This window comes from Aptenodytes forsteri, unplaced genomic scaffold (genome assembly GCF_000699145.1).
Source record: "Aptenodytes forsteri isolate BGI_AS27 unplaced genomic scaffold, ASM69914v1 Scaffold115, whole genome shotgun sequence".
Taxonomy (NCBI): domain Eukaryota; kingdom Metazoa; phylum Chordata; class Aves; order Sphenisciformes; family Spheniscidae; genus Aptenodytes; species Aptenodytes forsteri.
The window spans coordinates 2,489,393-2,507,005 of NW_008795319.1; the positions used below are offsets into that span (position 1 = coordinate 2,489,393).

Consider the following 17,613-nt stretch of genomic DNA (forward strand, 5'->3'; position numbering starts at 1 on the left):
AAAAAGAAATTACTCTTTTGATAATAATTGCCTGAAGAGTTGGTAGGGAAGCATGGAAGAAGATTGAAAGAGACTATGTAAAATAAGGTACATGTATCAAAACAATCATCTCTTTCCACAAAAAGGAGGATAAGCTTACATATATCGTTGTTACTGATATCAAAGGTGTTAATAGTATAAATAGAATTACTCTGCCTCGGCTGTGGAGCTTTTTTTTTTTCATTTTTCTCTGGTTGGACTATTCTGTGTTGCTATTTCCTTTGTCGCTTCTTCGCTAGGTTGGTGTTTGGTTACTAACAATTAGTGAGGCTAGATCTATAACAAATTACATGGAAGTGCTTCCTCATTCTTTTGTAGTGGACAAAAAATGGAGTAGGATCATGTATACTGCCTAGTGCTTTCCTTGTGCAGTAGCTTCCTACTGTCATGAAACAGTATAGTTATGGTATAATGTATGAGTATAGTTCATTATTTAAAAAAAAAGTATTGATTTTGTGCTAAGAATATTTCACTTACAAAAGTTTCGTACCGCATGAAATACTGTACTATATTATTTCTCCATGTCCGTAGGTGATAGTCCCAACTGATATCAAAATTGAGTTAATCAACCAGCTTTCCAGAACAGGCCTGCCTGCAATAGAAGTGACCAGTTTCGTTTCATCCAAATGGGTGCCTCAGGTATGTAAAATCATCACCATTCAGAACTATTTCCATTTAAATGCCATTCCATGCAGTGGAGTTTTCCTGTAGTGTAGCCTGTATAATGATACAAGAAAATGGAACAGAAATAATATGTTGTTTATTTGTAAAATCAGATGCTGTTGTCAGGCACCATTTACACAGTTTTCAAGTTTTATGCTTTTATTCAGGTCAGCTGAAGTCGGACTAATTATTAAAAAGTAGTCAAAATTGAAGAAAAGCCAGTAAGCTGTGTGGAAAGCTGGTTAAATCCCTAACTCAGCAGAGTTAGGGAGCAGGTTGCTCCAGAACGGAAGGGGAACTGGAAGCCAAGCACAATAACAAGGGGTGCAGAGGTTGTAGCCTTGTTGATTAAAGGGCAGTCCAACAGTCCATGAGAGCAGAGCAAGTCTGGTGAGGGTAACCAGGGCAGCCAAGAATACACATACTCAGGTGAGTCTGCAGTGATGCAGCAGGTCCAGGGTCAAGCCAGAAAGTCAACTCTGCGAGACATAGTCGGATCCAACCAGTAAGGTACATGGCCAAGCACAGGCTTGGCTGCTGCTGTGCATCTGCACTGTTTCTCAGGCAGGGAGGAAACATGAGAGTGTCTCAGCTTAAAAGTTTCTTCTGAGTGAAAAGGGAGGGTAGGCCACGTTTAGACTTCTTAACAGAGCTGTTTGGGGGAGCCTCTGCTGATCTGCTTTCCAGCTTTTATTGATGAGCTCCAAGGCTGATTGAGGCTTCTCAGGTTGCTGCCTTCTTATCAATGAGCTGGCCTTGAGTGCAGGCAGCTAGACTCTAAGAAGGGGAGCACTCTGGGCCCTGATCAACAGAAATGCTAGGAGTACAATTTGCCATGGTTACTACATAGGGTGTGAGAAATCTTAAATGTTGTCATCGCTCTCCAAACATAAATAATTTAGCAGGTGATTCCCTATTTCCCCCTTGCAGCATAAGGGTAGGAATTTGTATGAGTGTGTATGTGCAAGGGACAGCAGTAAATGGGGAGTGAGAGAATTGGGTCACAGGATACTGAGTGGGGATAAGACGTGTGGGGACAATGTGTCAACCCTCTGCGTAAAGGGCAGCTGGTTGTCCTGGTTTCGGCAGGGATAGAGTTAATTTCCTTTCTAGTAGCTGGTACAGTGTTTTGGATTTAGGATGAGAACAAAGTTGATAAACCACTGATGTTTTAGTTATTGCTAGGTAATGCTTACACTAGCCAAGGACTTTTTAGTTTTCCATGCTCTACTGACTGAGAAGGCTGGAGGTGCACAAGAAGCTGGGAGGGGGCACAGCCAAACTGGCCAAAGGGACATTCCATACCATGTGACGTCATGCTCAGTACATAAACTGGGGAGAGCTGGCCGGGGGGGCCGCTGCTCGGGGACTGGCTGGGCATCAGTCGGCGGGTGGTGAGCAATTGTACTGTGCATCACTTGCTTTGTGTATTATTATTATTATTATCATATTATTATTATTATTATTTTATTTCAATTATTAAACTGTTTTTTATCTCAACCCATGAGTTTTTTTCTCACTTGTGCTCTTCCAATTCTCTCCCCCATCCCACCGGGTGGGGGGGAGTGAGCGAGCGGCTGCGTGGTGCTTAGTTGCTGACTGAGATTAAACCACGACACTGGTATATAGGATGCTGAGTGTAGACAAAGTGATAAAGATTTGAGAATATGAAGCTGTTGGGATGCAGAGTACTGAGTTTGAGTATCCAGATGAACAGCAGTGGGGCTGATCTCTGGGGAACAGTCATGGTGCAGGGGACTTCCTGTGGAAGCAACATCAGTTCAGAGACCTAGAATCAGAGAAAGAAAACCTAGGTGCACAGGGCTTTTGCAAACTGTGGAAACGTCTCTACAGAGCTCCCTAGCACCAAACCAGGGGAGTAGACTCCCCAGGCCTAGAGGTTGTGTAGACTGTCATGGAAACTTGACTCTTCTCTGAAGCCAAACACCGTTTTTTATCTGCTGCACTTGGTACATTTCCATCTATCCACCATGCAGTCCTCCTTTTCCAAACACTAACATTATAAACATACACACATACAAACACACATACACTTACATGTTAAGGATTCTAGTTAAGGAGAGGTGTTGCAGATTCTATCCTGATTTTGAATTTGCTCACACATGGGAACTGGCTTTCTATAGTTAATAATACAGAGAAAATTCTTTGCAATCAATGTTAACGTTGTACTGTGGAATGGAGAAAAAGAAAGTACTTGTGCATTTTATTTTGCTCTTTATTTATGTAAATATTCAGTTGTAACTAAAGAATTGGGATGGTGACACATTATTAACATAATTTAATGTTGTTCCTACCTCTTTTCTACTCTTTTGAGAACTAATAGTCATCGATGTAAAAAAGAAAGGTAGCATACCTTTTTTTCTTTTCCCCTAAATGAAATTTCATTTTCCACATTTGGAAGTGTGTTTGGAAGGTCTAAATTTGGGACTTTTGTGTGCATAGTAGTAGTTAGGCACATTAGTCATTTTGCAGATCTAGCACTCTATCAGCAGCCATACTGAGTTTTGATGAATCGTAATAATTTGCTTATTATTTTTCCAAAATTAATTTTTACATTTGGTACAATTCAGCAGAAATCCCAGCCTTTCTGAACTCAGCAGCAAAACTACATTGCCGTTAGGAGTGCCAGGTTTTCATTTGAGATTTAACACTGCAAATTCAGGCTTAGTCCTGAAGTATACTATGGAGCTCCTGTTTATACAAACTTAAGCATTCCCTGCAAGTAAGGAATTAAGTCAATACTTGTCTATATCATTTAAACTCATTTTCAAGAAATTACACACTTGTTTGCACAGAAACATTTGAGTACTTGTATGTTTAGTAAGGACCACACAAGTTATTTACAAAATAAAACATGAAATTAATTGATTTGAGAAAATACTTCAATTTTTAACATTGTTTGTTGCACATCTTCTGTCAAAATGTATATAAAGTTTGTCCTTTTAAAAGCGAGAATGCATCCTGGGCCTGGACTGTATTCCAGGCTTTCCTCTGAGGAAAACATGGTATGATCGTACTTTTTCTTATTCGTGAGTGAGCAGAGCAAACTGGCTGAACAGCACTCTCTGAGGGACTCCTTTGATTTATTTCAGTGTTCCCGGGATCACCAGGGAAGGGCCTAAAGTAAGGATAATAGAAAAGGGGAAGAGAAGAGCAACAATGCAGAATTTCTTTGGTGTCAATGCAGGGGCAATGAATTTTCAGATTGTGTCCGTTAAAAGTGGCTAGGCTAAACTTTTCCAAGTGCCATCAAACTTTGGCAGTTACAGCAACAGAGAATGATGTAGGGGTTTTTCAACATTAGAAGGAAAATTCTAAAGCAAAGGTGGATTTCTTCCTTTCTTGTTTAATTATTTCCCTTTCCTGTGAGCCATTAGGAGTACCAAATTTAGCACAGGTTTGTCAGTTTTGGAAAAAATGAACAATCCCTTCTTATCTTAAATTCATGTCTGAATACTTTATTTTAATGGCTTAATTTGTGTTTAAAATGTTTTTTATTTAAAAGATAAGATTGTGTTGCTTTGATAGGGAGTGCAGTCTTGACTTTGTCTTTTCTTTGCTCCTTTCTTTTTTCTTTTCATAGGTCATGGGAATAGAATTCATGGTTATGTTTAGATCACTCATTCACTTACTTCTTTTTTTAGTATTTTAAAGCTCTTTTATGGTTTCCCATCCACTGTTTTTTTTGGCAGAGATTTTTTTACTGAAAAAAGCTAAAAGAAAAAATTCCACAGTAGTGAGGTGCCATATAAAACAGGATCCCACACCTATAACCTAAATGGCCAAAAATTATAAATACCTACCATTAGAAAGCTTATTTTTAAAGAATTTGGAAAAGAAATATTTTATTACAATTTAAAATCTTATAACATGCAATATGTGTTAAAATGGGATTTTACTTACAGGAAAAATAGTAATGGGACAAATGTAATACACATAATATTATTGGGACCTGGCAGCTTTATACTGGTTGAAAAAGTGTCATTTTGGTTTTCTAGTATATTTTAAGTCTGGCTATAATTTTAAAGTGTGGAATTAGTTCCAACATTTGTCATTTAATTAATCATTTGGTTTCAAACATTATTCTTTGCCCTGAGAAATGTAGATACTATTTATATTAAGTAATGAAAAATTGTTCTTAAAAAACTAAGGCATTATTGGATGTTTTTTTGTGAGGTTATCAGATATGTTAGGTGGTCACACTGATTTAGTTTATGTAGAAGTAATGACAAAATTTGCTTTGTGCCATCACTTGTTTCCTAATGAGAAATGAGCTGTGTCTGGCTATAAGACATTTTTCATACCATATATCCACTTCCTTATAAATACATGTTGGGCTTACATTTGAGGAGGCATACATGTATTTTTCTGATATTTTTAATTCATTCATTTTCATAGTAGGAAACCAGTGACAAGAAGATTCCAGGTTGCCAGTAGTATTGTCACTTAATAATCTGGTATAATTTAATATCACATATTTAGAATCCTGGTACTGCAAATCTATCAATAAAGTATCCGTTGAAAATAAGGAGTAACGAAAGCTTTGTAGCTCATGTATCTTTTCATACGGTACTCCTCAAATGACTTTTCATCAGTGTGGAAAGAATCAGAAATCCAATTTAATGCTTTTTGCTTTGAAGATTTGCTTTTATGAGAGCTGATTTAAAAAGCATTTAAAATACACTATTCATTTTTTAAAACTCAAAATCTGTAAGACATGAAATATGAGGGATATGTTTTATTAACTGTATTGTTTTCAGGCATGCACACCATTAAAAAATAAACTCATTTTTCCTCTACTTCTTTCAAGAAAATGTGCTGTCTACAGTTTATTACATGAATTAGTCTTTGATCCATCTTCTTGATTAGTACATAGAGTATATTTAATCTTGAGTGAGAAAAGTGTAAGAATGTCTTAAAAAGGCAGAGTTTCTTTTGTGAGAGGAGATTAAGGAAAACAAATGCTTGAATAAAGTAAAGGTCTTTGACTTTTGCTATAATAAGTATTTTCTTCTTTTGAAAGAAAATTCTAAGTATATTAAAATGTTACACTGAGCAGAGAACTGGATTTTGCTATATTTTTAAGGATAGGCTTGTGATTAGCCTTTTCAAATATGCAGCATTGAGTAATTCAGGTTCACTTTTGCTTAAGATTGTGAAGTTGCATTTTTCAGAGTGCTGAAGTTTTCAACATTTGGATGGTTTTAAAATGTCAGTTATTCTGTTAATTCCACCTATTGAGTCCATTGAAGTAAGTTTAAAGTTGCAATAACAGTTGATGATCAGCATGATCACAAGTCTATCAATTTATGATGCAAATTATGTTTTTATAGATACACACAAAAAGAAACACCGTAGAAATCGTAGCCCCAATTCTATATTCATATAGAACTGGAAAGCTTGCAACTCAAATACTCAAAAGTTAAGAAATCAAAAAAGAAGTGCTTGTACAACATCAATTTAACCCCTTTGTTGCTACACTTTTTGTATGAACTGTATACCTAATGAAGGCAAAACCCAAAACCACATCTAAGCCAATTTCTGCTTAGCTATATAAAATCAGAAAATAACTGCTGATCAATACAAATTATTTATATATTTTAGATGGCGGATCACAAAGAAGTGATGAGGGGCATTGAGCGGCATCCTGGAGTCCAATATCCTGTTCTCACGCCTAATCTTCAAGGTTTTCATTCTGCTGTAAGTGCCTTTATAGAAGATGTCCACAATTATCTCTTTCATGTTTCAGACACTTTCAGTTCAGTACCATAAACTAGCTATTTAATGTCATATAACCTGTCCTGTTAGAACTAAGCTATAGTTTTTTTAATTAAAAACTCTTCAGTTTTCATTTTGAAAAATGGGCAAATTCAAAGATTGATGTTAAGGTTTATATATTCATATTTTAATGGAAGTATTGATCGAACAGTCTTTGCAAGTTCCTATAAATGATGCTTGTGTATAAAGAGAAAGACAGTTCCTTCTTTGACTTTTTGGCCCTAGAAAAGTTTCTGAAGAGTGTCTTCTTATTGGAAGGTAGCGAAGAAGAATGAGTAAGGAGTTAATTAAATGAAAATGCTTTATTGGAATGTGTTAGATTTCTTAAATTCTGCAATTCATTTTGGTAGGGTTTGACAGTTTAAATTATTTCAGTTCATACAAAATAAATACTCAAAATTACAGACTCGAAGTGTTTGGAATTGCAAAAATGGAGCAGTTCAGTCTTCTTAAAACATATACATTGATAGTCAGATCTTTACACTTTTCTGTTTTCTGAAAATTTTTCATGTTTCTATGCTTTTGTCTTGATATAGGACAAGCTGTATTTGGAAAGCATACTGCTTGATGGACATTTGTGGTGTAGTCTATCATTCAGTTTCTATACTGCATATGAGATCTCTGTTAAGACAGAATCCTGTACGTAGGCGCATTAACTATCAATAGTCAGATTTATAGTGCCACAATTTTGTGTGCAATGGTAGCTTGTATGAGTTGAATTAAATCTCCTATATCTCTATGCCGTATTTAGTGATATAATGAAAGGAAAACAATGCAAAAATAGTTGTAGGTTATTGCTGAGTCCTTTCTTGCTGCTATTTTTTTTTTCTTCCCTCTATTTGAAAGGATATTTGTTCCTGTAAGGGTTGCTGAAGCTTAGACATTATCCTGCAGAAGCAGAGAGAAAAGGGAAAAGCTCCGTTCTTTTTCATAGAACAAGTATTATTCTTACTGGAGAGTGAGAATTAATTAATTAGCTATTATCCTAAGCTTAAATGTTTTCTTCTGCTATCATTTAGCTTTCAGCATTCTAGTTTGCCTCATGTTAGTTGATTTTACTGAGTACTGAGGTACTGAGTACAAGCTCAGGCTAATTGCCCCTTCAGTGAAGTCACCACATTTACACATTTTCTAGACTGGTATTTGCTCTGAGACTTTTTCTCAGCAGACTCTCACATACATGTTTTCCATATTATCCATATCGACTATGACACCAAGACCAATGGAGCTCTTGATCCTAGAGTTGGCTCTAACAAGGAAATCCCTGTTGGTTATTGTTGCTGCTCTAGGCACGTGCAGGCACAGAGCTTTCCTAAGCATGAGAATGACTTCCTGGCGTTCATGAGGAACAGGCTTTGTACAGAGGATGGATATTTCAGAGTTGTTATATGATCTTTTCCTTTTCTGAAAAATGAATATAAGTGTCAATCATTGTTATTTTCGTAGTTGGTTATATGATTTCCTACGTCTTAATACCTTTATCATTTATCACTTTAAAAAGATGTTTACCTATTTGATAAGAAGAGGAAGGAAATATGCCATAGTGAATGAACTCAAAGTTTGATTCAATCTGTTTTTATGCAATAGATTTAAAAAAAATTGGAATTAAACTTACATTTTAGATATGGATGATATACTTACAGTGTACTTTAAAATTCTAGAATGTTGTACAGAATTAAATGCTTAATCTAATCTTTTAATACAGTGTTATGATTCTGTTTTACTGAAATGTATTTTTCAGATTGCAGCAGGGGCTACAGAAGTCTCAGTATTTGGTGCAGCATCTGAATCTTTTAGAAAAATGAATATTAATTGTTCAATTGAAGAAAGCATAGAAAAATTTGAAGAAGTTGCTAAATCGGCAAGGAATATGAATATTCCAGTGCGTGGGTAAATATAAAGATTCTTAAGTAATACAGAGTTATTTGAGTCGCTGTTACAGAGGTTTTTTTGTACCAGTAGAAAAGTATACTACCAAATTTTTACATTTTAGATGAATTGAAATAATAGTCTTGTCATTTTTTTTAAAAGATTGAATAAATTTAGTAATTTTGCTCTATGTTTTGTAACTGCTGATGGTGACTAGTTTGCTCTGGAAATTGAAAAAAAATAAGCTGTGTATATAAACATACCCATACAAATTTATTTTTATCATGACAGATGACAGAATAAAATTTATTTTGTGCTGCTGAGAACACATAACATGGTTGCCTGCACCTTACAAAATACCCTGCATACTTTTATTTTATCATAGTATTGATAATATATCACTTCATACACTGTAGAATCAAGGTATAAAAGTGATAGAACAAATTTACTCCTAAGAAAAAAAAAGTTCTTGATAGAAGTTATTCTGAAAACTCCAGGCATTGGAGTGTTTGCTGTCTCTAGTGCATGAAACTCTGGAATTGTCCAGTATTTATCTTTCTCTAGAGTACCTTCTTTTAAACTTGAAATAATCCTGAATGGCACTCGCCCTTGAACGGTCTTTCTTTTTCATTTCCATTTTCTTTTGCATTACACAGAGCTACTTATCTAAGACTATTTGTGAAGGTCCTTGTGAATGCAAAAAGGCTTACACAGATTCAAGGAGAAACTCAACAGTGAGATTCATTTTGGATTACTAGTAATACAAACTACATCATGCTCAGAAAATACCTGGACTTGAAAATAGATAGAGGTAGAAACCTCAGAGACTAAGTGCTTGAAAACCTGTCTGAGAATAAATACTGGGATCTCCCTTTCCTCCAGAAATAGTGATGAGGTAATGCTACTGCTCACTTTTTGCACAATAGTGTGGTAGTTTGAGCATTTGCCTTGAGAAAGGGAGATCTGACTTGTAGTTATACCTCAGCCTCAGAGGATCACAGAATAACACAATGGTTTAGGTTGAGAGGGACCTCTGGAGGTCATCTTGTCCAACCCGAGGATTTTAACACACACACGCATCCAACCAAGGATAGCTCATAAATGCTTGGGTCCTTATTCCCTAGCCTGGTTATAGGTTTCAGATGGAAAATCACTGAATAGAGAAGTAAGAACTTTCACTGTATTAAGAAACAATAACTTGTACCAGAGTTTAAATACTCTACCTAGCTGCTAATCTGTCAGGTAGAGTCAGGGTTTGCCTTCCTGAGCAACTTCTCTTATAAGACGTCTGTTTGTTTAAAAGGTCTCTGCCACCACTGTTTGCCACATTTTTCTGGAACTAAATTCTGAGCTGAGAATGTAACTAGCAATTTGAGTTCTCCAGGAGGATTAAGCTCAGGGATATCTGAATGTTAGTTCCCAGATAGGTGTGGATAAGGGAATAGGCAGTCAATTCAGAAAAGACAGCATGTGTGTGGCAACAAACCTTAGGCACTGGTGAACGTTTTTACACTAAACTTTTGTTTTCTGGTTTTCTCAGATGTCTAGGCATGTCAGGCAATATTTTCTGATTCATATTCCCGTATTTCACTAACAAAATTCAACCAAATGGCACAATAGAGGCAACCAACCATCAAGGGAATCCTCAAAGCTTATGCATTGTATATGTTTTCGGATAGCTATGGGTGTCAACAAATGGACTTTGCAACTAGTCCAGAAGATGTAAACTGCAGGTGATGAAGAAGTCCCTGTGATGTACTTTAGATTGTTGTTGGAGCTTAAGATGTTAACTTACCTTCTGTGCACTAGTTTTCACATGTTTAAGAAAGTGGCAACCTGCTGCTTTTTTTTCCACAGATTGCATTTCTAAGGCATTTGTAATACACCAGTAGCAGTTATTCTGGCGTTGATACAATGATGTGATGGAAATGACTGTTCCCATGATAGGATTCTACAACATTCCCATACATTTATTGTCTACTATCTGATGAACTGTGTGTGGCAGGTTTTCTTCTGCACACAGCAGAAAAAAAATGAGAAAGCAGCAGGATAGGAAGGCACGTACAGAGAGGAAGGAGTAAGAGGCAGAAAATGGTCAAACAGAAGCAGAGCACAAAAAAAAAAATTATAATAATTAAGAATAAAAAGAAGGAAAACAAAGCAAGGAGATACAAAGAGAGGAGTATCAAGAACCAGGTAATGAAGCAAACAGAAAAACCAGCAGTACAGTGATGAAGAGAAATGAGATAATTGAACTCAGAGAAAATACAATCAGATTATGTTTTAAAAGTGCTTACTTTGTGCATCTGGTACAAAGATCTGTGATTTCACTTCAGTATGCAAACCTAGGCAAACTTCACACAGTACATGCAGGACAATTTTATTGAGTCTGTCATACCAGGTGCAGTATGTTACACAACGCTTCAACAGTGGACTGCTTAATATCAGATATGCTACAAAGTGAACAGATTCAAAGTCATGAATGAAAATGATGTAAGTTCACTCCAGCTATAGCTTTCTTCCTTAGGCTTACAGGTCTAAGAAAAGTGAATGATTCAGAAGTAGGAAGCCATTGACAGAATAATTTGATTTGTGGGATTGTAACCGAGTAAAGAATCCAATTAGAGAGGATAAGTATGTTGAAGAGAAACTACATTTATGTTTATGTCACAGGATATTAGCTTGGGAACTAATTTATCCAGTGAAAATTGGAGATTGAGGCATCAGGAGATAAGATGCTGGACTGAAGTTACATTTCAACAAACCAAAAATTTTAGGAGAGGACTGTCTGGTATTTGTCCAGGGGGATCGAATATAACTCAATAATAAAGTAGCTAGTTTGCTAAAAGTCTGCTGAGAATCTAAATTGCAGAATATGGAGCCTTATTCCATAACAAAAAACCCTAACTGAGGTAATAATTCTGAGTATTTAAAACATCCATTGAACATGGATTTCAGTATATGAAAATATTGAAAAGAAAGTTTTGAGCATGCTAATAAGTTAGAAGATAAAAGAGAACTGGTTAACACAATCTGTTTGGACTTCGAGTGCACTTTTAAAAAATCCCTCCCAGGGAGATTTTGAGGAGGCAAAATAGTAATTAATGAGAAATAAAATGTTGCTATGGATCAGAGTCTAGACAAATATGTTTTCAAGAGAATAATTACCAAGTATTGTGATACACTGAGTCTTGTTTCCTGCATGTTCATACTCATTCAGATGCACTCCGCATGGGTTGCAGTTACAGGAATCTGTAGGAAGCACTGAGGTGAAATGACTGCTCAGAAATAATAATAATAACAAAGGATTGTTTAGTGTCCATCTACCTCAGTACTTTCTTTTAAGCTCCAGTGTACTGTCTTTTGTTGCGTAGAATTCTGAAGACCAGAAAAATATAGCAGGAGCATGAACATAGAAATGCAGAATTCAGAAAGACTTTTTTTTTTAATGGTAGATCTCTTAGCAGTTGAACAAAGCTCTAGAAGGTGGACTTAAAACTTTTAATTAGTTAAAAAATGAAAAAATACCCATAAAGAAGCAGCATCAATTTTGAATGCCAAATCCAGGAAGTAAATAAATCTGTTTACAACATTTCAGCTGCTTGTGACGGGGAAGATTATGGAAGCAGACTGTCATTTCCAACTTAATTCTAGAAGACTGAACCATAATTTACTCTGGTACTAACCAAACAAAAGCCTGCACTACTACAGGGAATTCATTAGGACTTGAGTGGAAGTAGTTCATTAGTTCCCAAATATTGCAGTACATTTAGAAGACTTGTGGAGTTTTACATTGTATTTAACGAGATAAAACACAGGGCTTCTCTTCCTCGATGAAAAAAGGTGTGGAAAAGATAATCAGAAAGTAAAACTTAAACAGAGATTTCATAGACTTATTCAGTGCAATCAAGGTGACTTTTTCCTGGAGATAAAACAAATCAAAAAAGAATTAGCTATCAAAGCCTGTGATTTATGATCTTGATTTATGATCCCATATTTAGCTGCTACTAAAGAAGCTGCTTTTAGTAACAGATAAAATAAATGGCATTTTTATATGCCAATTCCATGCAAAATTCTCTAAATGCTGAGAAAGTCAAGGCTTTGTGGCAAGTTGTTCTTTATGCCATTTTCTTTATGCTTATATCCTGATCTGTGAGTATCACATAGAGGAGTCAAGCAGGGGCGGAAACTGACAGTTTCAGAAACTGAAATTTGGGAGTTTCTGCTGAATGACCTCAAACCCAGCATTTTGGAAACAAAAGGATGGGATGTTACATAATTCATCAGTTGACATTCAGTATTTAGAATTGGTGCTCATGGTTTGACTGGTGGTTATTTAATTTCAAGGAGAAGATTAGTTTCAGGTTTTATTTTGTTGAGTGGCTTCTATTTACTGAAAATAATTATATATTGTTTACAACTATTGTTGTAACATGAGGCAAATCTGAGCATGACCACACAACAAGTCTGAGCTTGTCATCCTAAATCTGCTTGTAGTTACTAGAGGAAAATAGACAGCCTTCAGTCTATGATTTATCGTATGTGCTTTTTAAAGTACTTGCCTTAGGATAAGATGAACCACTCCCCGGATGACCCATCCTTTTGGCTGCAAAGGAGCTTGGGTCCTATCCTACGTCAGTCATCCTATAGATGGCCTATCTAAGGCATAGGCTGTAGATGATTATCTTTGACATCAGAAGTGGGAACAGATGAATCCCATCCTACCTGTACATAGGCTAAGGATTAGCACCTTGTAGTTTATGTAAATGACAATAGATATTAGAAATGTATTAATAGGCTTTGTGCTGCAAGGTAACACAAAATGAAGCTATGGACTGTGTGGACAAAGATTTGTACTCTGTGCACTGAGAATCAACGTTTTGTTTTTAGTCACCCTTTTAGAGATTGGCTACTTTTAAAGAACCATGGCCAAAACCTGCAGCCTTTGCTCAAGCAAGCTCCCAGAGCTACACATTTTGGTTTCTAATACAAATTTTGTAGGCTAAATATTTTGCTTGAATTACTTAGGTAATAAAAGTATTAATATGCATAAATTGTATTTATATTAATTTCAATACAGAGGTTTTTTTAATACAGTGCTTTCTAAAGCACTGTTATTGTTTAAAGTGTTACTTATTTGCAGGAAATGGATAATTTAGTGCCTTGCCCTAACTCCTTATTTGTGCAGTTGAAAAATACTTCCAAAAATAATTTTAGGGGGTTCAAATTTTATTTCCTATTTTTATTGGCAATTTAGAATTTATGTAGTGAGCATAAATCATTGGCAATCCTTGAATCTTATGAAAAATGCACTCAAACAGTTGAAACTAAACTTTAAGCTTTTGCATGTCTTACTGTTGCTACAGCTGCACTAACATTGACTCGATCATCATCCAGAAAATTTGTGTTGTCAGCTGTCACATTTAAAATCTGTAGCACAGTACACAGTTTTCTAAATGTTTACTAAATTAGTTCAAATATTTATGAAGAATTGAAATCTTGTGTATGGTCTTAGAAGTTAGACTATTTATTAGCATCATAAAAGGTTTTTTGTTCTTTTTTTTTTTTGTACAAGCATAAAAACTTTACAATAACATCTGGGACACATTCTGTGAAGACACTGAGCCAAATCAGTTATAAACTGTGTGGTCAGCTAATTACTACTATGCATATTTTGTATGTGAAATGACACAAAATACTGCTGGTTTTAGAATTGCATATTTAATGCATAATTCAGGTACTATTAAAAATATCACAACTTTTTTAGTGATTAAAAATGAAGCCTAACAGCCAGGATTGTTGAAAAGCTGTGGCAGATGGTAATTGCAAGTAGTGACCTGGATTGTGTTTTAATTTAAATGTATTTTTAGTGTACATATGAAGAAAATGTTAAGTAAATTCTGATTAAGCTAGATTCTTCCAAGTTAATGTGTTCCAAAATTTAAAAAGACACAGAAATAAATTGCAATTAGTACAATAGACCAGTAAGGAAGTAAGGACTTGCGTTTCCCCCTTTTCCACAAATGGTACTTCACTGCCTACTTTGTGTCCTGTGTCAGTGAAATAAAGTCAGACTGTCTCCCTCTGAAACATTCAGTTCTGTATAGGACTGTCTTAGCCCTAATACAAATTAACTGGGAATATAAGAGCTGAAAGGTTGTAATTTTTTTTTCTCTACTAAAAACCACTTCTCCATGACCAGCAATTAAAAGCTGTATTTATGTCCCAGTCCTGAAAAATTTTCATGTGAATAGCCCTTTTGAGGCCATTTGGACTATTTGCATGCGCAAATGTGAATGTGTATGCAAATGTTTAGTGTTAGAAAAACAGATGCAAATGTTTGCTGTAAAATAACTCTAGAAGCATTTCCTTACAAAGCTTCTGCTTCATAAATTAAAGCATATGTAATCACACATTAATTCTAAACTGGTGTATGTAATTCCCTTGTTTATAGTCCTATGTCTTTTAAGAATGAGCAGTATGGTGAAGTTCACAATACATAAAAGCATATTGAAATGTACCAATATTTGGCTTACATCTGTGTTTGTATAGAACTCAACTACTGGTTGATATACTTGAAAAATAGCAATATTTTTTGCTATGACAAATAGATACCAAACAAACAATGGTATACAATATTATTATTATTACCTTTTATATTATATCATAATAAAGGTTACAGGTTACAACATATATAATCCCTTGTTGATTATAGGAAATAGTTACTGTTTTACTTTGATGGTAATACACAATTTAAGACACAAAATAGTGGAAACTTAAAGAGAAAGAATTGATTTTAGTTATCTTGTGCTAGTGATATTTGGATTTATTTTGAAAAAAAATACATGTGGAAGAACACATCAGTTTTTATTTTGATATACGTTATAACAATTAATTCTGGAAACTAATAATGAAGTCTGTTTTGTTTATAAAGAAGCATCCTGATTAACTGAAAATTTAGATTATCAAGACAATCTGATCTTTTTAATTCAGTTCAATGATGCTCTTTTTTTCTTTTATTACAGTTCATCTTAAATACCTTACTTCAAGATATTTGGATGGCCTTACAATACTGTATTTTATTTACCTAATTAGAAGTACCATGACATAAACTCCAACAATTCAGTTTTGCACAAATCAATACAGTTTAAAGCTGCATATGTTTTACAAATACAGACAGAAACTTTGAACTCATATTTTCTGGTATTCTGGAATACTTAGGGCTGGAGTACACGTGTTTTTTTTCGAATTGCTTTAAACCCCCATTTTTAGACTACACTGTGTAGTTTAGCATAGTCACAATTATATTGATAATAGGGTAATTTATACCATTATCACTTCTCTAGACAGTAAAACCAATCTAACACCTTCATGTCACTGTAAGTGAGCCTATGTTTGAGACTATGGGAACAACAAAATGTAGATGAACATTTAATAGACTTGGAAGCAACACATTTTAGTATGCGAATGGTAAACAAATCTACCGGGTTACACAGCATTAAGCCAGCTGGTCACAGTCCCCTGGAGAAGTTTGAGAAGCCGGAGATTGCTGGGATGTGGGGACTCGGTGCATTTCTCTGTACTGGGGACAGGTTAAGAAAAGGATGTAGGAGCCATTGTATGATTCTGTACTAGATGATTGCAGTATATAAGAGGAGACATTTTCCTTAGGAATAACTTTATACCAACTTTTATCCATTTTTTTGTGCCTGCAGATAGAAAATATTATTAGTAGGCCAGAAGAGCTGCTTTTTTATTTTTTTTTAAAAAAAGAGGGGTACCTGTGGGAAGTAAAAATGATCCCTGTTTCTTCTTAAAGCATAGCGTAAAATCAGACTTGAAATGTTAGTATGAAATTAGAAGGTAGTTTGCTAATATGTTACTGATTGTTCCATGGATAATTCAATATAGTTATTAAAAGTTAAGTGGTTAAGTGGCCCTTCATTATAGTAACAGTTTTGTTCTGTTTTTAGAGAATAAGTTATTTTCTAGAACATAGTTCACGATTTAACAGTGTTTTTTGGGCATTCTAAAAATAATAGTAAATATTATTACTATAGGATTCACTTTGAATAGCATATATATTACTTGCAACTGGGCACTAAATAGATGGACACTTTGAATCATATATATTACTTGCAACTGGGCACTAAATAGATGGAGAGGTTGTTTCTTTTTTTTTTTTTAAATCAAATGTGGAAAAAAAATAATAGAATATTATTACTATAGGATTCACTTTGAATAGCATATATATTACTTGCAACTGGGCACTAAATAGATGGAGAGGTTGTTTCTTTTTTTTTTTTTTTTAAATCAAATGGGGAAAAAAAATCCTGGCCTTATTTACACATTTTGGGCTTGGCTTAGAGATTCTGTTTCTGGAAGAATCTCCTTTCCCTCTTCTCTTCTTTGTATTTCCCCTCTCCTAGGATTCACTTTGAATAGCATATATATTACTTGCAACTGGGCACTAAATAGATGGAGAGGTTGTTTCTTTTTTTTTTTTTTTTAAATCAAATGGGGAAAAAAAATCCTGGCCTTATTTACACATTTTGGGCTTGGCTTAGAGATTCTGTTTCTGGAAGAATCTCCTTTCCCTCTTCTCTTCTTTGTATTTCCCCTCTCCTTACAGTAAAGATTGCCTGTTTTTAACAAATGGCTTCCTTTGCAAAGAGACAGAATATATCAACCTTAATATTATGAATTCACCAAATGATAGGCGCATACATTTTAGCACGAACGTCCAATAAAAATAAATACATCTGCAGTGAACATGGTAAATTATATGCGAACTTACACTATAATAATAAACAGGAAACAGCAGCATCTGAGTCTGCAACTGGCTTCTCAGGAGGCTCTGCGCTTCCAGCTGTGGTAGCAGCTGTGGATCTGGCTCTGGAACTCTTGCTGAAACAAGCTGACAAAGGGCTGATTACAACATGAAGTTCAGTTTCTGCTTGGATTCATTTTCCTTTTAACACGCTTTGGTTATGAAAAGTTTGCTCATTTACCCTGTTTGTGGTTTTATATCCTGCACTTCACAGCCATAGGGCTGGTGTGGTGATTATCACCATTCCTAGTCACCTTGATCGTGGGGACCTTATACTGTCTATACCATTTGTGGAACATTGCAATTTGGTTTTGGCTTACTGGAAGAAATTGAAAACTGTCTTCCTCTTCCTTCTCCATCCCCAGAGGCTGTTCAGCATTTTTGTCCAAAATATTACGTAGTAAAGTTGTTGG

General features: G+C 35.2%; 1 protein-coding gene across 1 annotated transcript in view; it reads left to right on the forward strand.

Annotated features, from left to right (window-relative positions):
• Positions 1–625: 625 nt before the first annotated feature.
• HMGCLL1 (3-hydroxymethyl-3-methylglutaryl-CoA lyase like 1) overlaps positions 626–17,613 on the forward strand; it is a 60,108-nt gene continuing 43,120 nt past the window's right edge. The window contains exons 1-3 of the mRNA XM_009279731.2: positions 626–678; positions 6,328–6,423; positions 8,243–8,391. Of these exons, the coding sequence (XP_009278006.1) occupies positions 6,328–6,423; positions 8,243–8,391 (245 nt within the window). The 5' untranslated portion in view covers positions 626–678. The remainder of the gene's footprint in view (positions 679–6,327; positions 6,424–8,242; positions 8,392–17,613) is intronic.